The 22,127-nt window shown below is 35.5% G+C and overlaps 3 protein-coding genes across 4 annotated transcripts in view; 1 reads left to right on the plus strand and 2 right to left on the minus strand.

Annotated features, from left to right (window-relative positions):
* Positions 1-5,863, plus strand: part of LOC306999011 (protein unc-13 homolog A) — a gene marked incomplete at its 5' end in the record, with an annotated part of 92,763 nt that extends 86,900 nt beyond the window's left edge. The window contains 3 exon segments of the mRNA XM_079613407.1: positions 1,536-1,628; positions 2,904-3,063; positions 4,790-5,863. Of these exon segments, the coding sequence (XP_079469533.1) occupies positions 1,536-1,628; positions 2,904-3,063; positions 4,790-5,078 (542 nt within the window). The 3' untranslated portion in view covers positions 5,079-5,863.
* The window catches only part of map2k2b (mitogen-activated protein kinase kinase 2b), a 529,628-nt gene that overhangs the window by 372,741 nt on the left and 134,760 nt on the right, over positions 1-22,127 (minus strand). The gene's annotated exons all lie outside the window — the stretch shown is intronic.
* LOC306999225 (RNA-binding protein MEX3B) lies at positions 13,063-22,126 on the minus strand. Of its 2 annotated transcripts, none has more exons than XM_079613751.1 (4): positions 22,008-22,126; positions 21,344-21,647; positions 20,463-20,920; positions 13,063-16,644 (listed from the first exon to the last, which is right to left on the minus strand). In XM_079613751.1, exons 3-4 carry the CDS (start codon positions 20,881-20,883, stop codon positions 15,305-15,307), a joined length of 1,761 nt encoding a protein of 586 aa, XP_079469877.1. In that variant the 5' UTR covers positions 20,884-20,920; positions 21,344-21,647; positions 22,008-22,126; the 3' UTR covers positions 13,063-15,304. The 2 variants fall into 2 exon arrangements, with proteins under 2 accessions (XP_079469877.1, XP_079469876.1); XM_079613750.1 differs by having other exon boundaries at positions 21,344-21,649; positions 21,757-22,083.

Genomic DNA, 22,127 nt, shown 5'->3' on the forward strand with positions numbered 1-22,127 from the left:
GATTTACCCAAACTGAAAGAAAAGTTTTTGCATGTAATTTGCATCTAATTTAGACAAAAATCATGTTCAGATGAGAGTCTCAAATATGATATTATTTGTCTCAATCATCATGTATTGCATTGCATACATTTTTTTTTTTAAACAATGATTTGATCACAAAACTAAGCTTATAAATATCATCTTACTAAGACATATTATTGGCAGATATTGATATTTTTATGTAAGTATTTTGCACACACTGCTGCCCTCTGCTGGATCAGCCGCTAATCACACTAATAACACACACACACACACACACACACACACACACACACACACACACACACACACACACACACACACACGTTTAGTGCAGATTCACTTGCACAGTGAGATAATATTTCAATAATTTAACAGCACATTTACATGTTCTGGTGTTGGTTAAAGGTTACAAGTAAACATATAAAATATTAAATATTTTTTAAGAATTGTTTTATTTTGTTTGTTTTTATTTAAAAAAAAATGTTTTACATAGGGCTGGGAAAAATTAAATTGCCATTATTATAAGTTGACTAATTTACAACAGTAATATATTTAAATCCTTCATTTTTTTTGTATAATTACAGTAAAATAGAAAAGTAATGTAATAAAATGTTAATAACTTTTATTTTCACACCACAACTCATATTACTTATATTTATGTCTTTAATTATTCAGATTAATATTAAAGAATGTAAAAAAAAATCACATTCATCACATCACATTTTATATCAAATAATGTGACTTATCAGAAATATATTAAACTAATTTTGGACTTTTTTCTGAGAATTGTGAGAGAATCGCAATTTATTTATTTTATCTTTGATTTTTTAGCTGTTTTGCATAATGAAGAATTATGTTTTTCTGCAATATTCAAGGATCTATGCTATTGATTTATGAGGACATATTTTCCTCTCTCTATATAGCCTATATATATTTCTTTTCCTACTTTTTTTATTTTATCTTTAAATTTAGTTCATATTTTATTTTGACTGCTGCTAATTGATTTTCAGGGGTTTATGATGCTATTTATATTTCGACCATATAAAAGTAAACAAAACTATTTTTGTTTCTTTCAATTTTATATCAATTAATCAATTTGTTTTACTTTTTTTCTGAGAATTGTGAGTGAGGGAAAGTCGGAAAGTTATTATTTATTTTCAAGCTGTGTTGCATAATGCAAAAAACAACATTTAATAAGATAAATGAGTGCGAATCTTTCAGTTTTTCTGCAATATTCAAGGATCTACGCAGCCTGAGTCGGTAAAGCACAGTGATTTAATGCTTTTATGTTTTATTTTCTTAATACACTTTTGTTTAATCTTTCCAAACAATCAAGCTTTTAACATTTTAAATCTCGCGGGGCTTTTATTTTGGCGGAAAAATGCCGTAAACATCTGTCCACAAAAAGGTTTAAAATGATGCAAATGTCCAAATAAAATGCTCCCAAATGCAGGATAAACCTGTAGGTTTTATTACATTTGGTCCCGCTCTGACCTTTGACCTTTGACCCTCAGCCTCGGGAGTGGATGATGCAGTGGGTGAGGTTTCTATGACGGTGGAGATCTTCAGTGACCCGAACACAGGAGGACACAAAATCACAGTCAAAGGTGCTTTACATCCCATTATATCCCATTATATCCCATTACATCCCATTACATCCCATTATATCCCATTACATCCCATTATATCTGCTGTATTCCCTCCCTCTCCTCATCAGTGTCAGGGTCAAAATGACCCGAAGCCCTAAAATTATACTTCATTTTTATATATATATATATATATTTTTTTTTTGTCCAGAAAGCTTATTGTATGTCATCTTGATCATATTTTCTATTTTTTAATGCAATTTTTTGGGGGGAGATTTTTTATTTTATTTACCTTTAAATTACTAGATTTGACCAATAAATAATAAATAAATAGAAATTTAAGCTCATTCCTCACATTCTTTCAACTTAAATTCAAAATAACTCACAATTTCATGCATAACCCTTTTAATTCAGCTCTAAATATCTCACATCGTGTGTCTTTTTGCCCTCGTGTGGGAAAATAAATATTATAAGATGATATTTCATAACTCTAGATGGCCTTATCGCTCTATATTCCGCTGGGTCCTATAGTCAGTTTCTCTTCAGTATGCATTCAGAAACACATGTACACATCATAAAATCATTTTGGTAAAGTTGTAGCATTTTCAGCTTCAATTTTGAGCATTTTTAGGTTTTTCTATGTGAACTGAAGCAGTCCTTTCATTCCCAAGAGGGTCAAATTTATCCATGAGGGAAGGATTTGTTACCTTTTAAAAGGGGGGGTATAATGCTCTTAGATGTAAAATAAGTCTCTGATGTCCACAGAGTGTGTGTGTGTGTGTGAAGTTTTAGCTCAAAATACCCCACAGATATTTTTATATAGCATGTTAAAGTCACTTTTTGAGGATGAGCAAAAACACACCGTTTTGTGTCTGTCCCTTTAAATGCAAATGAGCTGCCGCTCCCGGCACAGGGGGCGGAGTTTCAAGAGCCTTTTACCTCACACACACACACACACACACACACACACACACACACACACACTGGAGAAACTCAAGAAGAAGTGACAACATTTCTGAATGGTTAGTTGATGAGTTTATGTAGATTATGTGTAGTTATCTTCTAGTCATTGATTAGCATATTCTGTCTTGATAATCTATAAACAGTGTTCCGGGGGCGGGGTTTATGTAAATGTGTGTGTGTGCGCGCGTGTATTCGTGGTTCAAGTGCGATAAAAGTCCTAATGTCTTGGACCCCCTCTGATGAACACTCAATAAAAATAAAAATAAAGTTAAATTTCGGGTCAAAATGACCCGAGGGAGGATGAGTTTAACTGTGTGTGTGTGTGATTGACAGTTGTCTCAGCCAATGACCTCCGCTGGCAGACGCAGGGGATCTTCCGGCCCTTCGTGGAGGTTTACATCATCGGTCCGCATCTCAGCGACAAGAAGAGGAAGTTCGCCACCAAATCCAAGAACAACAGCTGGTCCCCGAAGTTCGCCGAGTCCTTCCAGTTGTACGTTTTTAACTCTTATACGCTGACTTTAGTGAAAGCTCAATATTTGAGCTCTAGCTGTGTCTCCATCCGAAGTTAAGAATCTGAATAATATTGCATAAAACATTTGCAAATAGAGCAGCGTTTCCATCCCATGTGTTCAAGAGAACACAATCCTGGGAATTTGGAGCAAAATATCAGTCATAAAAATGTAAGTTGCTGCAAAAAAAAAACGTTTTTCCACCTCAAATTATTATTATTATATAATTATTTTTTGTGTGTGCGTTTTACGTTTTTTGCATCTTGGCGTTTTCATTCAGCGTTTTTATCCCAAAATGAGCATAAAAACAGCAAATGAGCATAAAAATCTGGGTTGAATTATAGCTAATTCATTTATGACGGCCTATTTTCCTTTTTAAAGTTTATAAAAATGCTTCAAATTAATAGAAATTAATTAATCGGAGTCATTTTGGATGCTACGAATTGATTTTTATGGGTTTAAGATGCCTTTGATTTATGAGGACATATTTTTCATATCATATAAAAATGTACTTATAAAATGTAAATAAAATAAATGTAAAAATACCTCAATTTATCAGAAATTAAGTAATCATTCTAAATAATTATGTCTGCAAAGTTTTTTGCTAATCATATAAAAATGTACTTATTTATTTACATTTTATGTCAAATACTTTAATCTAATAGAAATGTATTAATCTGAATAATTATAGGTGCTACTAATTGATTTTTATGGATTTAAGAAGCCATACCTCTAAAATCAAATTAGCATTGAAAATAATCAAGTATGCACAAAATACCACATTAATAAAACACCGAAACACATGCTAGAATCCGTTTAATAATAAATGTATAATAAAAAGAACACTGATTACTTTAATTGTTTTAAATATCTAATTTTTTATTATTTTAACTGTTGTAGTTAAAGTATAAAAATGTGTAAAACTAATACTATTAAAAATCATTTTCATTAATTGAAATAAATAATGCATAATTTAATTAATTGAAATTCAATTAAATATAAATATTAGATGTAGAACTTAACTTAAAAAACATTAAAAATAATTTGGACTACTAAAATTACTATAAAAAAAATAAAAATAAAGTTATATAGATGTATTAAAAAATGTAAAAACTTCTCAAAAGCACAACAAAATTACTACAATTGAAATTAAAAATTAAAAAAATAAAATAAAAATATTAATATATACTGTAATAATATATAAATAATAATACTGATCACTTCAGTTGTTTTAAACTACAAAAATAAAAATAATATTTTTAAGTATAAAGATTAGTGAAACTAATACTATAAAATTGTCATTAATTCTAATAAAAAATGCATAATTTAATTAATTGAAATCCAATAAAATAAAAATAAATTTATATAAATGTATTTTTTTTTTATTCCAACACTTAAAATTAAAACTAAAAAAAGTAAATAGTTATCAAAAATATGGATATATACTGTAATAATATATAAATAATAAGAAAAATAATACTGATAACTTCAGTTGTTTTAAACTACAAAATGATAAAGTTTTTTTAAGTATAAAAATGAGGGAAACTAATACTATACATTGCATTAATTCTAATAAAAAAAATAATAATTGAATGAATTGAAATGCAATAAAATAAAAATAAATTAAAGTTATATAGTCTAGATGTATTTTCTCAATTAAAAAAAAAAAGCACTGTAATGACTGTAATGTGTAATGTGTGTGTGCAGTGTTCTGGGCAGCGAGCTGGGCCCCGAGGGCTACGAGCTGCAGGTGTGTGTGAAGGATTACTGCTTCGCGCGCGAGGACCGCACGGTGGGGCTGTGTGTGCTGCACCTGAAGGACCTGGCGTCGCGCAGCAGCGCCGCCTGCTGGCTCCCGCTCGGCACGCGCGTGCACATGGACGAGACCGGCCTCACCGTGCTCAGGATCCTCTCGCAGAGGAACAACGACGAGGTCGCCAAAGAGTTCGTCAAGCTGAAGTCGGACCAGCGCTCGGCCGAGGAGGGCAGAAGCTAAAGCTAAAGCTAACGAGCGCTTCAGAAGCTAAAGCTAAAGCTAACGAGCGCTTCAGAAGCTAAAGCTAAAGCTAACGAGCGCTTCAGAAGCTAAAGCTAAAGCTAACGAGCGCTTCAGAAGCTAAAGCTAAAGCTAACGAGCGCTTCAGAAGCTAAAGCTAAAGCTAACGAGCGCTTCAGAAGCTAAAGCTAAAGCTAACGAGCGCTTCAGAAGCTAAAGCTAAAGCTAACGAGCGCTTCAGAAGCTAAAGCTAAAGCTAACGAGCGCTTCAGAAGCTAAAGCTAAAGCTAACGAGCGCTTCAGAAGCTAAAGCTAAAGCTAACGACACAAACTGTCCTGCTAAACACATGATCATGACCAGGGTTTGAAATCAACATTACTGGCGGGTAACGCTGGTAAATCACGAGCCTGTTAGCCTACTTATTATGTTTTATTCACTTTGCTGGGGCAAATCTGCGCCGATTTAGCACAAATACTCGCTATTAAATACAGCGTATTGTGCAGAATCTGATTAATTAATGAATTAATTAATCAGAATGCAATAACACTATGAAAACAAAACTTGAATTGCACTGAATAATTACGCTGTTGTTTTCTGTTAGAGAGATGCGTTTGAATTTGTTTCATAATTAATTAGCATTAACTGTCGTTAACTAACAATTAGCAATACATTTTGAAATAATGTCACAATGCAAAAAAAAAAAAAAAAAAATCCTAAAAAAATATTGGCTCGAAACTAAAAAGTAAAACATCTGGACACATTCAAGTGATTCAAATAATATTTACGTATTTATGCATGCAGGATTTGAAATGAACATCCGACAATGAAATCTGAATTTTATACTGTGTATAAAATATAAGCTGATTTTTTATTTTTTTTTGCCCGGTAACGTAAAAATTTTGCAGCCAAATTGGCCGGTGAGTGAAAAAGTTAGTTTCAAACCCTGATCATAACTCCGAGACCGGCGTATATCTGCACAGATGATGAAAGCAATCTCATAATAATGATGTCAACTTGGAAGAACATGAACTTTGACCTCATTTACTTCCATAGCGGATCATCCACTCCTGGTTCCCTCGGTAATATCTCACATTATAGACTTTCATATCGTCTAATATTCTCTCTCAAACATCCAGAAGATTGTAGATTTAATTCTACACACTTAGTTTTGCACTTGAAGGGTTTAAGTTTGACGGACAGCCCTGATGTTCAGCACAGTCTCTGATTGGTTCTTAACACATTCCCTTGACCAATCAGAGAGCGCCATCTGCACTCACGTCAAATGAGAATGTGCGAAAAGATTAATATATTCAGCCTGAGTTTATTTGTATTGAAATGTATTAGGGCTGCACGATTAATGGAAATAAAACTGTAATTGCGATATGGATTAGTGCGATCGTCAATGGTCGATGCGTGTCATTTATAACGTGCTTTTGAAAATGCGGCGTGCAAAACATCTTCCCAAACTCGTAAATAAACCGGATGTTGTTACAAGACAAGCTTTAAACTCCTGTGGTTTTCCTAAATTAAGTTTGAAAATGAAGACATTTTAGAAGAAATTATGTCATATATATATATTAAAATATACACTCTAAAAAATGCTGGGTTGTTTTAACCCAATTTTGGGTCAAATATGGAGAAACCCAACCATTGGGTTACATTTTTAAATTGCATTTTTGATCCAATGTTTGGGTTTGTCCATATTTGACCCAAAATTGGGTTAAAACAACCCAGCATTTTTTAGTGTACTTATAAATAAATAAATATATATATACACTTCTTTAAAATATTTATTTTTAATACTACATTTTTAATTTTTCAGTGAAATATTACAATAGTAATATCTCTTATTTTGTATTATATTTAATATTTTTATTATTTTTATTATTATTTGGTAATAATGATACAATTTGAACATTTCAAAATAAAGAAATGAAGACAGTGTAAAATTATTATATATATATATATATATATAATGAAATCATTATTATTATATTATTTTTGGAATACTAAATTTTTTATTTTGCAATAAAATATTGCAATAGTTATATTTCCATATTTTGCATTATATTTAACATTTTTATGTAGAAATAATAGTCAAATTTATTTATAGAACGTATTGCACAATGCATATACATATACTTCTTAAAAATATTTCTTTTTAATTCTACATTTTTAATTTTTCAGTGAAATATTGCAATAGTTATATTGCCTTATTTTGCATTATATTTAACATTTTTATTTAGTAATAAAAATCAAACTCTAATGATAAAGTTGTAACATTTCAAAATAAAGAAATGAAGACAGTGTAAAATTATATATGTAGCTATATATATATATATATATATATATATATATATATATATATATATATATAAATTAAATAATTATTATTATATTATTTTTGGAATACAACATTTTTTATATTAAAATAAAATATTGCAATAGTTATATTGCCATAGTTTGCATTATATTTAACATTTTTATGTAGAAATAATAGTACAATTTATTTATGTAACGTATTGCACAATGCACATAATTTCAAAACCGCTTTATAGAAAATGTTATTAATATTTATAATACCATATATATATATAATTATAATTTTATAGTCAGAAAAATTGCAATTAGATTTTTCCCCCCAAAATTGTGCAGCCCTAAAATATCTCCTCCACAAGATCAGCGATCCGGATTTATACTCCGTGTTTTTACTAATCGAACTATAAACTGGTGATTCTGACACGACGTGAGCGCAGAAAACTGATGATGTAATATTGAGATGATGTAACACTCCTCATGATGATGTTCTGATCACACGCACACACACACACACCCACAATGCATTGCGGCCTTGAGTTACCCAGAAACCCCTTCCAGATCAGTGTGTTCTCCAGAGGAACTGAAACACACTCGGGTCTCGATCGCTGTGGAGTATTTTGCACTTTCTGCATGTCGAGTTGTGTTTCCCACACGTCTGAGTCTTCAGCATGAAGAAGAAGAGCCTTAACACACACTGTGACCGCAGATCAGACGCTGTGCATTATGGGGCTTTCCTTCGTTTGTTTGTCTGTACGACTCTTTTCTCGGCAGAAATGCTCAATAATAACCGCCGGATTCATGTTTCTACAGGCGTTGATTGTTGTGTAGTCCTAAAAACACTGTTTAAAGTCGTAACGCTCGACGCCGAGACGTCACACACACACTTTTGACATTCAGGCCGACAGCATCATGAGATCAGAAGTGTGTGTTTGTCATATTTGTAATGCTTTTCCGTGAGTCTTCTTCAATAATGCATAATTCTAGAGCAATACACTGATGGACTGAAGCGGGACCGGACGCGCTAAAGGAATAATCCACCCGGAAACCATCGCCGTTCACACTCATGTTGATCCAAAGCAAGCGAGTTATGAGAGAATTGACTAATTTTTCCTCTCATAAATCTATTATACACACAGATGAAACTGGAAAAATGAGAATATGGTGCAAAAGTTCAGTAATTTTCAACTTAAAAGGTGAAACTAATATATTATATAGACTCATTACATGCAAAGTGAGATATTTCAAGCCTTTATTTCTTATAATTTTGATGATTATGAATCACAGTTTATGAAAACCCCAAATTCAAAACTGGAATATTGTGAAAAGGTTTTCATAATTATATATCAAATCAAAATGATAACAAATAAAGGCTTGAAATATCTCACTTTGCATGTAATGAGTCTATATAATATATTAGTTTCACTTTTTAACCCTTAGAACCTGAAGCTAAAATCTGTGTTTTTCACATATTTTGATTTTTTGACTGTAAAATTCTTAAACATGTGCTATCTTCATGTGTAAGGTGTCATCTTTTTCAGAAAAAGATTAGCTTTCAACAAATTACAGTTATCGACCATTATTGTGTGTGGTGAGTTTGTAAATAGAATTTAAATAGACAAAACTAAAAAAAGAGAATACATTTTCCGATTTTTATTTAGAAAAAAAAACAGAAAAATCACGAACGAAAGAAACTAAATTTGAAAAATGAAGTATAATACATCTATACAAGTCTTTTTAGTGACATTGGGTTGCACAGTTTTCATTTAGGACACTTTTTTCATACACGCACACACACAAATGCGTCCATTCATATTAGGCACACACACACGCACACACCACTTGTAAAGATACATGAAAAAGTAACGGCCATCCGCCTCCCAATTTTCATTAAAAATCATCCCAATCCCCTCTTCTGCTGTCTACCACTTCTTTCATCATGTATTTGTTCGTGTATTTTATTATTTTATGCAATCCAAAACACCCTGACCCGCCGCGCTTCGTATCTCTCGGTTCACATCCATCCCGCTCTGCCCGCTGTCATTTGCTGACAGAGAGTATGAAATTACCGTAATAAGCTGTATATTGCCAAAAAGCGCATGTTGTCTACTGTCAGTGGCAATTTGAATGGTTTTGATAGTGCAAACGGTTGAAGAGTTACGATACAATGAATACAGCTCGCTGATCTGTGTCAGCGACGGCGCATCCGGTTCTAAAGGGTTAAGTTGAATTACTGAAATAAATTAACTTTTGCACCATATTCTATATTTTCCAGTTTCACCTGTGAGACTTTAGATACACAAAGTATTATTATGAATGGGAGAAAGTGTAATGCGCAATATGGCGGAATAAGCCCCGCCTTCTAAATAAAAGAGCCAATCGCTGATCAGTAAAGTCGTCGCATCACTGCAGCTCAGTTTGCTGACTTTGGAACGAAGTTTGGAACGACATGAGGAAGAGACGTGAGGATTTTCAGGTGTACTGTCCCTTTAAATGGCTGAATCCGTTCGAACGGCTCTGATAAACGCGGCTGGATCGAGCCAATCAGATCAGCTACTTTAGACTAAACCACAGTGCAATTAAGTGTCTTTGTAAAGTTAGTTTAATTTACACTGATTTAACACGTTTACACTGCTGAGTATTTGTGTCCGCACTAATACTGCTGTACACACACTCGCCATCCTTCACTTTTACTGTGTTTACACAAGCTCATGGGGTTATTGTGAATGATTAATCAGTTCACGACATTTTTTTTATTTATTTATACGTGTATTATAAATAAATACGTTTATATGTATATATGTATATACACCGATACACAAAATTTGTATATATTATTAGTGCTGACAAGACGATTAATCACGATTAATTGCATCTAACAAGTTTGTAAATATATTAAATATGCGTATGTACATATATATATATGATATATATAACAAAAGTCTGTGAATATATAATATATATTACGTACGTATATACTATATATTCAGACTTATGTTAAATTAATCGACTTGACAGCACTAATATTAATATATATGCGATTAATTGTGATTAATCGACTTGACAGCACTAATATATAGATGTACATGTGATTGATCGCATATATATGTTTGTGCTAACCTGACTAATCGTGATTAATCGCATATAAATCTATTTATATATTAGTGCCGCCAAGTCGATTAATCGCAGTCAACATAAGTTTGTATAATATATACATATAAAAAATTTAAGTTTGTCTTCAAAAGTTTGTTGCACATCTGAAAACTTGATTTTACTATAATTGATATACTATCATAGTTTTTGAATTAAGATTTTATTTTTATATTTTAATTTTAGTTCAAGTTTTTGACAATTTTATCATTATTTTCCTTGAATGTGTCTATAAAGTTTAAGTTTTGATTATTTTAGTTATTCAATTTAAACTAAACGAAAGTAAGAACCGTTGCCATGGCAACTAGCGGATTTTTTTTTTTTTTAACTTATATTTTATTGTATTTCAATTTAATTTCAAGTAATGAAAATGTTTTAATGGCATTAGTTGACGATAATAACCCTAGTTTCTGTTAGTCCATTTTTTGTTGTTGACATTAGCGTGTTGTAGAAAACACGATTTCTTTTTCACACAAGCTTTAAAATCACTCTATGCTTGATTTCCTGTCAAACCAAACGCATTGAATGTTGATTCACACGAGCCTTGACATTAGAAAGATGGCAGAGACGTGATTTAAAACGCCTCACACACACACACACACACACGCTGAAGCACAAACGGGCATGAAGAGACTCATATGCATGCATGCATGCCCGCAGACGCTGTGAATAAAACCAAGTGCATGATGGGAAACCCGTGTCTCGATGTTACCCTGCCACAAACTGACCGACTTCCCTCGTTCACTGTTCGTTTTTCAAAAGAAGAGCTTGTGAATAATAATGTCTCTGATGTTCTTGGCATGAGTGGGTGTTTTTATACCGGGGATGTTTCTAATTTTAGTTTTTAACCATTTTGATTGTTCTTAATGAGGATGATCGTGGATTATTGCAGCATTTGCTTCCTATTAAAACAATAATGATCAACCGACTCTGTTTTTTCTGATTAAAAACCTGCACCGATGGAGAAATAATGACTTTGTAATAAACTTAAGGACACAAATGTATGTAAAATGTCCAAGTCAACATGGGAAAATTTTGATTGGGTTATTAATATGAAAAGGTTTGAGACTTTTGTTTCGGACAAAAAAAAAAAAAAAAAAAAAACATTAGTGAAACGAGGAGAAAGAAAATAAGCAATAAGTAGTAAAATTAAAAAATGCTTGCCCTTTAATTATTTATTTGTCAGTGTTTTCCACCCTTAACTGTCATTGTTTTTAAAACAATATCTTAGTAAAAACCTAAAGTAATATTGACAACCTATATATCATTTGAAAGCTTATGATCTCTAGTTTTAATATTTGGTGGCTGTTTTTAATTTACAGAGGAGCCGTAATTTATCAATTTGCAACAATAATATTTCATATTCATTAGGCGTGTTCAGGCCTTTATTTTGAAATAGCAATAAACATGAAAAATCATGAAAGATTGGTAGAAACCACCCATACTACTTCTGAATAGGATGTCTACTTCATAAATTGTATGAAAATTATGGAAAAATACATGGTTCAGACTCACTCAAACCTTATTAAATACAAAACGTTTTGAGATAAATGCTTCAAAGGTCAGCGTTGTGTTTGTCCCCTATTATACTGAAAAGATTTATTTCAATATATATATTTTTTAATGTGGTTCATTTTGACATTGGTGTTATATATTGTTTAATGTTAGTGTGAATAATTTTCATTAAAAAAAAAGAAGTTTCAAAAAATGTAAAAAAGTAAAATAGTTTGATGCAATTATTGATTACGATCTGATCAGAATACCCTTAATTTGTTAAATTATGAACCTATATCAATACTTAATATAACAATAAATAATTGACCCTTATTGTATATTGTTATTCAAACAGCAGAAAGCCACATCGTCACATGAGCTCGTTTAATTTAATTCATGAAAAGATTAAAGAGAAATCTTAGAATTAATCGTAAGAATTTTTCAAGAACTGCACTTTTAACTGAGAATTTATTTGATTATGAAATGTTATTGTAGTATAACGTAGTTAATGTTATGCTGTAATGTTTTACACTCTGGTGTTGTCATTTTTGATAAAAAAATTACCTTTATAGTAATAATTAGACAGAATTGTATCACTTCGGGGTAAATACGCGAAACCGAAATGATCCCGACATTAGAGGGCATTTAGTCGATAAAGTTTTAAATAGGGATGTTTTTCTTACACTAACACATCGTTAATGTTAAGTTGAAAATGAGTCAGAATTAAGTAAAAAAAAAAAAAAGTATTTTTAGGAACAACATTTTTCACTGTTATTTTAACAACAAAAACGTTCAAAGTTTATTTTCTTGATCACCACAGAAAATTATTTTGACTAGTTTTTCAATTTAACAAAAGTATTTTTTTGGGGGGAATACAAAATATTCTTAACTGCTTTCTACTTAAAATAAAAAGTTAACTTTTTTGTAATGTTATCTCTGTAAAAAAAAAAAAAAAAAGCACTAACAATTAAAATGATTAAATACATTGATTAAAGGCGGCAAAACAAACTACGTTCACATATTATCCCACACAACACAAACCTGTAATATCACTGCGCACAGAAAGGAAGACACGGATACAAAGGTTTATTGTTTTACAGTACAAAAACAAAAACAAAAAAAACAAGATTTTATTAAAGAAGCATAAAAAATAAAACTCTTGATACATTTCTTATAACCGTCAAGTCAGCTCAAATTATACGTGTATACAATTGTTCCAGCTCACGGTTAAAAGGTCCATAAACTTTCAAATAAAATATATTTCAATTTTAAATTTCTTCAATAATTTTTTCTCATTTTGTTATAAATTGCCTATATGTTGCACACAGGAAAACAGAAATATGGAAAATAAAGATAAATTTGCTGTAATAAAAGGGTCACATTATAATCTGGGATATTTATGTCAAGGTAAGCAAATAAATTGTAAAAATAAAATGTGTAAAAAAGTTTTTTTTTGTCTTTTCATTTTTAGAAAATTATTAGCTAATGCCTCATGGCTTCAAGACATGCAGAGTTTAACTTACAAATAACGATACATGTTTTAAAAACTACATTAAGTTGTACTTCTCGAAAACAAATCCCAATGATTGTATTGAGGATATTTACAATTAGGCCTGAAAGTCTTATTGAAATAACTTTTGGTTCTGCGTACAAAAAGGATTCAAGCGAACGTTAAAAAAAAAAGGAAAGGAGAGCAAGTTTAGGGGGGAAAAAATGATTCATGGGAAAAACAGTGTCTGTCGTCGTTCCAATGCAAAACTGCCTGAGATTCGCCTCAGTTAAACCCTGTTCGAAGGGAAACGATTCAACTTCAGGCCAGAAACCACGAGTGATTCTTCACTGACCTTCATTGCCAAAACACGTCACACACACACACACACACACACATACACACGAGTGGGGAAAAACTAGTCTTGTACCTTTTAACCAGTTACGCTAAATCAGATTCTGGGGAAAAAAAACCGGCTCAGATTTACGTCACGTCTCTATACAAATACTCTCGATTCACAAAACTGGAAGAGCGGAGAAGGTTCGTCACAATCTTCGTTTCTCGGCGGCGAGTTTCACCACCAAGGCACCGTTTTCTGGCACTATCGATCACTTTAATAACTTTCAACACGCCAAAGAAAGAAGGAAACGGCGAGTCAAATGAGGAAGAAAAAAATTTTGCGTGATCTTTAGAGAAAGAAACCTGTACAAAATATCATGCAAACCCAACAAAAAACTCGTTCATAAGATGTGGAAAAGTCCCTCACTAAAGTGTACGGAAGCCCTGCGTGATTTAGCTGCCACACGGACTCAGTCGGGACTAAAAATCCTGTTTATTATTAGCGTTATTAGCGCTTACGCGGGATGACCTGAAGTGTAGTGTGTAACCGGAAGCCCTTTAGAGTGTGAATTCATGGCTTGTCACTCACGTTAAAAAAACGTTCATCACGTTTAACGGCAGCTGACGGGAACCTAAGTGCGGGAACGCTTTAACCTCTTACGAGGGCCGGAAGACACTTTTACTCCAGCGAAAGAACATTTCAATGTGTCGCAGTGCACAAAAACAATGGCTCTCACTCACACACACACACACACACACACACACACACAACAAAGAGAAACATTCGAGTAAACTTACAAAAACCTCTCAATAGAGGGCGCCGTTCACAACAGATGAAGCTTCCACACGTCCACGTTTAACTGTGAATACCAGCGACCCTGTTTCGGGAGTGTAGATTGTTGGAATGAACTAACAATGTGACGTTCGTCCCTAAAACATCAAGGAGCATGAATGTTTTTAAGGTAGTGTGGCAAAAAAAAAATGCACGGTTATGATATTTATAACATGTACTATTCTATCAGATTTCAACATCAACTAGTACGTCAGATACGTATAAATATTAAGCATTAATATCTCTGGTGTTTTGGTCTAAATGAACGCAGTCTTGCGTTTTACGCCCGCCGCCGTCGTCGACTGCATTTAAAAACAGAATGCGGAAAAAACAACAAGATCTTTAGAAAATAATTTAAAAACGACCACAGCGGCGGCAACCCTCTAAAAACAAATGCATTAGACAAAAAAAGTGCAGCGTAAAATACCTGCGAGTAGAAAAAGTCAGAAGCATGAATGGAAAAAAACCCATTTTGAACATGAACGGCTAGGATTACGCAAGTACTTGAGTGGGTAATAGTCATTTCCGTTTCATCATCATCATTATTATTGTTGTCAATAAATCAGAATAGTGTCATATCTAATGATTACTCAGTCTTTAATAGTTTAGCAGAAGATCCGGATGCACTGCGAGGCAGGAATGTGGCACACGGGACACTCGGGCTCTTGCGACTGACAGATTTGCCCGGCGCAATCCATGCAGAAGAGGTTGTGTCCGCACGGGACTAGCGCAGCCGTCACTTCGCTCTCGCAACACACGTAACAGTCTCGCGGCACCATTCCTGCCAGGGCGCCCGCTTTCAGACGACCCAACATAGTAGAAGCGACGCCGACGCCACTTCCGCCGCCTTCAGAGTCAGTTGGCGAGCCACCCGGGAGCGAAGACCCCGAGCAGGAGGAGTAACCAGTGGTGCTTCCGCCGCTACTGCTGCTGCTACCGCCTGAGAACGACCCGCCGCCACCACCGCCGCCGCTCGTCTGCAACCAGGAGAGGGCGCTAAGCGGGTCGCTTTGAGCGCGGCGAGCTAGCGGGTGATCCGGATCGGGCGATAGCCGCGGGGTTACTGCGCCGTTGCTAAGACCGCTGCTGTTGCGCCGAACCGGCTGCTGTTGTTTCGCACCGTTCACGAACGGCGCCCAGATGTTAGCGGCGCCGAATTCAAAACCCAAATCTTCGGTGGTCGCCGGCAAATTCGGAGTTGAGTCGCCGCCGGCGAATGAGAAGCTCCCGCCGGCGCTGCTCGTGCTAAAGGGGCTTGTTGGGCTTCCGGCGTCTGCCGCGCGGCGCGTCACTGAGAACGACTCTGCGGCGTTTGATAATGACATTTTGCGTGTGGATTGGTGAAGTTGCGATGGCGGCGGCGGTGGAGGCGGCGGCGGAGCCGAATGAGTCGCGCGCGACCAAAGTGCGCCGCTAAACCCGAGCGCCCCGAGCCCTTCTAAACTCACATCCGTCCCATTGCTGTGGAAGTCGTTATCGCCTTGGAGGTCGACGAATGCGCCGGTGCGTAACGTGATGTGCGTTTCGATCTCCTCCCGCGCGCGGTCGACGTTCTCCGGCATTCCGGTGACCTCGAACACCGGGTCTTTCTCTCGGCTCGGCGTCACGATGTAGGTGTGCGTTTGTTGCTGGATGCGTTTGATCGTGGCTCCTTTGGGTCCCACCACCAGACCCACGACTCTGTAGGGAACGCGCACCTGGATGGTGGTCTGTCCCGGGAGGTTCGGCGGGCCGGGAAGGGAGCCGGTAGTGCCGGGCCCGCTAGCGCCCGCTTTGCAGCGCGAGGCTCGTATCATGGAGAAGTGCTCGGCTGCTGAGATGATCTCGCGCTTCGCCATCTCCACGTCTTCCCGGCGTCCCGTCACGATGAACACGGGCTCTTCTCCTCTCACGGGGGTTTTGATGTAGGTGTTGGTTTTTGCACGCAAAGCTTTGATCTTGCAACCTGCAGAAACAACAAGAGAACAACATTACATTGATGAACTAGAAGCAGGGCTCGTACTAGGGGTGTGTAACGTACATCATCGACGATATCTTAATCGGTGTGCAATCTGACATTATCAAGTATGACTAGTGCACTTAAACTTAAACTAATCTTGACAAACTATATATCATTTGAAAGCTTACAATCTCTAGTTTACATATTTGGTGACTGATTTTCAAAGTAAATGACAGAGGAGCCGTAATTTATCAATTTGCAACAAGAATATGTTCATACTCCTAAGGCGTGTTCAGACCTTTATTTTGAAATAGTGATGAACATGAAAAATCATGAAAGAATGGTAGAAACCTCAGTTTGTGTTCATGCCAAGAGTTCAAAAGATAGCATCCGTTCAATTATTTTAGAAAAAAAGCTCTGAAAATGTTTTAAATATAAAGAAAACAATAATAGATTCAGCATTAGTGATGTGGCAGCGAGCTATAATGCAGTTTAAATGAATCAGTTGAATCTCAATGACTCTCATTAATAGTGACTCACTGCCACCTAATGGCGGTTTTAATTTCACATTTAAAGTATGTTTTAATTTTTTTAATAATTTCAAATATTCAACATTTTATGTTTGAAAAAAATCAAAATATTATATATATATTAAAAAAAAATCTAATTAGGAGAATAAGACACAATAGGGCTGTTACTAATCAAATTCAACAAATATTAATATTTGTAGCAGCAGTTTAAATTTCATTTGATTAGTAACAGCCCTATTGTGTCTTATTCTTATAATTTAATTTATTGATTAAATGTAATAATTTGACAACAGATATTCATGAGATAATGTTCCATGTAAGTTTATACACACAAGATAAGAATAAAAATCCATGCTTAAATTTATAATATCATATTTTAACTAAAATGAATACAAATGCAGTTGACATGAAATAGTTTCAGCAGCAGCATGCTTTAATTCAGAACTATTTATAATAAAATTATGAAGAATATTCAGTTTTTGTTAATGTACTCAACTAATAAAATTATTTAAAATAATTGAGACAACTTGGTGTATATCTGTACATTTTTATTTAAATTATTTAAATAATCTAGCAAGAACAAAAGGTTGAATAATAAAAGCAAAAAGGGAATTATGACATATAAATGTATATATTTTAATCAATAATACACTGGAATTATTATATTTAACGTCAGTAAGTGACACTTTTTCGATCAAGTATATAATAAAATAAACATTCATAAGTAAATCATTTAAAATTAAATAAATGTAAACTTTTAACGTATTATACAACATTAATTATATTATTAATTTGTAGTAGCATGCTACAATTTTTAAAGGAATCATGAAGATGACATGATTTAAATTAAAAATATAGTTATAATAAGATTATTTTAATATATATATATATATATATATATTTTTTTTTTTTTTTTTTTTTTTTACTAGTAAACGTAAAATTATTATTGTAGGCACATTTATACAACACAGTTGAATCAATAATTACCGTATATTATTGATATATAAAGCCAATTACAGTGATACCTCATTGACTACCATAAATCAAATTGTATAACCAACAACCACATGTTGTTGTTCTGCTATATGCTATAAAAATGATGAAGTATATTGAAAAATTCTGAAATTCTGAATCTGCTATATGCTATAAAAATTATGAAGATGATGAGCAGAATTTATGCAGTTTTCTAATGATCTCACTAGTTGACCGGCTGGATGCTATATATTTGTACTTTTTATTTATTTATTAATTTGTCAAATTAACTAACAAAAGGCTTTTGTTAAAAATATTTAACGTGTACATAATACTTTAATATAACAATTCCAGTTTATTTATCCAAGTTCTATGTATTTTTTTTTATCTCCATGTATTGGTTGTAGTTCTTTATTGTGACTCACTTTGGGCAACTCGTGTTGCATTAAACTGCTATATAAAAAAAAATATATATATTTTTAAATTAGGGCTGTAAAAAGATTAATCGTGATTAATCACATCCAAAATAAAAGTTTGTGTTTACATAATATATGTGTGTGTACTGTGTAGAATTATTATGTATAAATACACACACATTCATGTATATATTTAAGGAATAATTGCATTTATATACTGTATATACATTTATATTATATATATATATATATATAAATATAACAACATTTTCTTAAATATATATATATGATTGTGTGTTTTTATATATATATATATAATTATACACCGTACACACATACATTATGGAAACACAAACTTTTATTTTGGATGTGATTAATCACGATTAATCTTTTGACAGTCCTATTTTTAATATATTATCATCAATAAGTGACACTTCTTTGACTTTCATAATTGTAACCAGGTCACATTAAATAAAGCATGCAAGTATTGCATTTTAAATGATTCAAAAATTCTCACACAACTGACCCTTAAATTAATAATAAAGTACAAAATAAATAATAAGAAAAACATTCGTGTCGATTGTTTTATCGATCACGTGCTTCCATTGTTAGCAAACAGAGGCGCACTGTTCCTTTAAATCCGCGAGGCTTATTTCACTCAGCCAATGGCGCGCGTGCTCGGTGACGTCGTAGCGCGAGCCCGAAGAACGCATGGCGTTTCAAACAAAGAGAACAATGCCGCTCCGATTCCAAACCTCGCGCGCCTCTCGTATAAATCGCGCTTGTTTCACACAAACACGCATGATGCATTAACTCGGCGTGATTATTTTAGCAGGCGCGTGCATCATCAGACCGCGCGCACGCGCGCTTGGCGTGGCCCTGCTGTATCCTTGCATAACTCATATATCCTCACATGACCCCGGCGCGCGCATAACAGCGGACGACGCTCCACTAAACGCGATCAGAGATCGATAATCAGCAGACAGGGAGAGATGGGCGTGAGGCGCGTGAATCCGCATCGCTCGATACGAGACTCTTTTGTCTGGTTTCGAGCGCGAGACACGTCCAGACCCCCTCCTCCCTCTCCAAACCCCTCCTCCCACACTAACAACAGAGCATCCATCCCGAGCCTCCATTGACACACTACCGATGCTCATAAAGAATAAACATCGGCCAAACCGAAAATAAGTGGGAAAACACTCACGCATGCATGCATAAACAATAACAGAGACATAATGCATATGCAACTGGCCGCTCACTAACGTGCTTATAATAACGCGCACTTATTGTTCTGATGCATTTTGCATTGTTTATGAAGCCTACAGAAAGGAAGAGTAAATCTTAGTGAATATTCAAATTTAGTGTTTGCATGCAATCTCACACATCAATAACACTATTAAAGTGAGGATTTCCCTTTTGTTCAATGCAATGTTTACTATGCATGCTCTTGTGGAACAAAGAATAGGTAAACATTCATATTTTCAACGCAATGAACAATATCAGACACGAGTGTGTTTTTTTGTTTGTAATCTCTTGGAACATAACCAAAATAATTATTTAAAATGTAAATAACTACTTGCAATGCTTACCTTTTGTCCAAATGCGTTGAAAGTTGTTATTTGCATGCAAAATGTTAATGTTATTAATCTTTATATATATATATATATAAAGAGAGAGAGATTATAATGTCTTGGAACATACACAAATAATATTATTAACATGCAAATGATTACTTGCAACGCATTTAAACAAAAGGAAAGTAGTTATTTGGATACAAACTGTTATTTTAATAACTTCTCGTGTTACAAGAGATTATAAAGAAATGCAATGCGTTTGAACGTTTATTATGATCAATCTATATTTATGTTTTCTATTGTTTATGTTACACATGTTAGAGAGAAATCACCTTGTCTGCCGACGATCTCCGCCACATGCTCGGACGTGGGCACGGGCACACACTCGGTCATGTTGACACTTCTCTTGCGGAGCACCGAGCTTTGTTCCCCGAGGATGGAGGCGGAGTGCGGGCTGGCCATGTGGTACCCGTACTCCGGAGAGGGCGAGCAGGAACCGGGAGATTCCCGCGAGCCGTTCGAGTGCTCGAGCATCTGCAGGTCCACGTAACCCCCTCCGTTACAGTTCTCCCCGGCGGTGCCGTCCAGACAGTCCACCTTCTCCAACGCCATGAGTGACAGCTGGTCCAAGGCGAAGCGCAGCGCCTCCTGGTGCTCCTCGTCCCGGGACTCCAGCTCGCTCTCGCGGGCCCCGGTGCTGCTCACAACCATCTCGTGATCCATGATATCGGGATGAAACAAGGGACTGGGCATCGTGATCCCGCGTGTGCATCAGACACCCAATCAAAAACTAGAAGAAATAACACATTTAAACAGCATTAGAAGTGACATAAACCGCTAACGCTCGTGCGCGTGTTGTCTCCCAAATTCGCGTCTCTTTTGTCTTTATTGTGTTCCGTGCTTTAGCACAGCGCGCGCGACTCACTTACTAACGGTTATATTTCTTGACAAGCGGTGGTCACATATAGTTAAAGCACGTGACAAGCACGTAAAATCGGTTTAATAGCGAGTTATTTTTTTAAAAAAGATACACGAGCGTTGAAAGCGAAGTGTTGTTGTTGTTGTTAGCCGAGCCGCTAGCCGGAGATGATCAGTCACATTGTCGCCTTTGTTTGTGGATCTCAGGCGCGCGCGCCACGCGGACACTCAAACCGGGCGTTACGGAAACCGGTGGAAGAGAAAGTCACGGTGAATGCCGCGACGGAAGCCTCACCTTATGTCCTCCCGCGCCGCGTGCCGCTCTTATCTCGTGTTTTCTGGAGGATGAGGGTGATGATGATGCTAACCGCTAGCGGAGCTGCTAATTGTTGGGGGGCGGTTGGAGAAAAAGTCCGTTTTAAAAGCATCAATAAAAGAAATCAAACTCCAGCGCGCGGTAAAATCACGCGTCCCGCCTCGACGCCGCTCTGCTCATTGTTTTATGACCGTTTTCAACGCGAGAGAGGAATAGAGCGCGTTATCCCGTTCCTCCGGTTCACCGTCTTTGTCTGTCTGTGTGCAGACGCACGCCACGCTCTCTCTCTCTCTCTCTCACCCCGTCTCTCTCTCTCTCTCTCTCACCCCGTCTCTCTCTCTCTGTCTCTCTCTCTCTCTCTCGCTCACCCCGTCTCTCTCTCTCTCGCTCACCCCGTCTCTCTCTCTCTCTCTCTCTCGCTCAACCGTCTCTCTCTCTCTCTCTCTCTCTCTCTCTCTCTCTCTCTCTCTCTCTCTCTCTCTCTCTCTCTCACCCCGTCTCTCTCTCTCTCTCAACCGTCTCTCTCTCTCTCGCTCAACCGTCTCTCTCTCTCTCTCGCTCAACCGTCTCTCTCGCTCAACCGACGCCGTTTCTCTCTCTCTCTCTCTCGCTCAACCGTTTCTCTCTCTCTCTCTCTCTCAACCGTTTCTCTCTCTCTCTCTCTCTCTCTCGCTCAACCGTCTCTCTCTCTCTCTCTCTCTCTCGCTCAACCGTCTCTCTCTCTCTCTCTCTCGCTCAACCGACCCCGTCTCTCTCTCTCTCT

The sequence above is a fragment of the Phoxinus phoxinus genome (assembly GCF_949152265.1).
Source record: "Phoxinus phoxinus genome assembly, chromosome: 5".
NCBI classification, from domain to species: Eukaryota; Metazoa; Chordata; class Actinopteri; order Cypriniformes; family Leuciscidae; genus Phoxinus; species Phoxinus phoxinus.

What these genes read in the sequence shown, in the direction of transcription:
- LOC306999225 (XM_079613751.1), bottom strand. Translation starts at nt 20,883, where the DNA reads ATGCCCAGTCCCTTGTTTCATCCCGATATCATGGATCACGAGATGGTT. An exon ending in GGAGATCGTCGGCAGACAAG is followed by an intron (nt 16,645 to 20,462) that starts GTGATTTCTCTC and finishes TTGTTTCTGCAG; the next exon opens with GTTGCAAGATCAAAGCTTTG.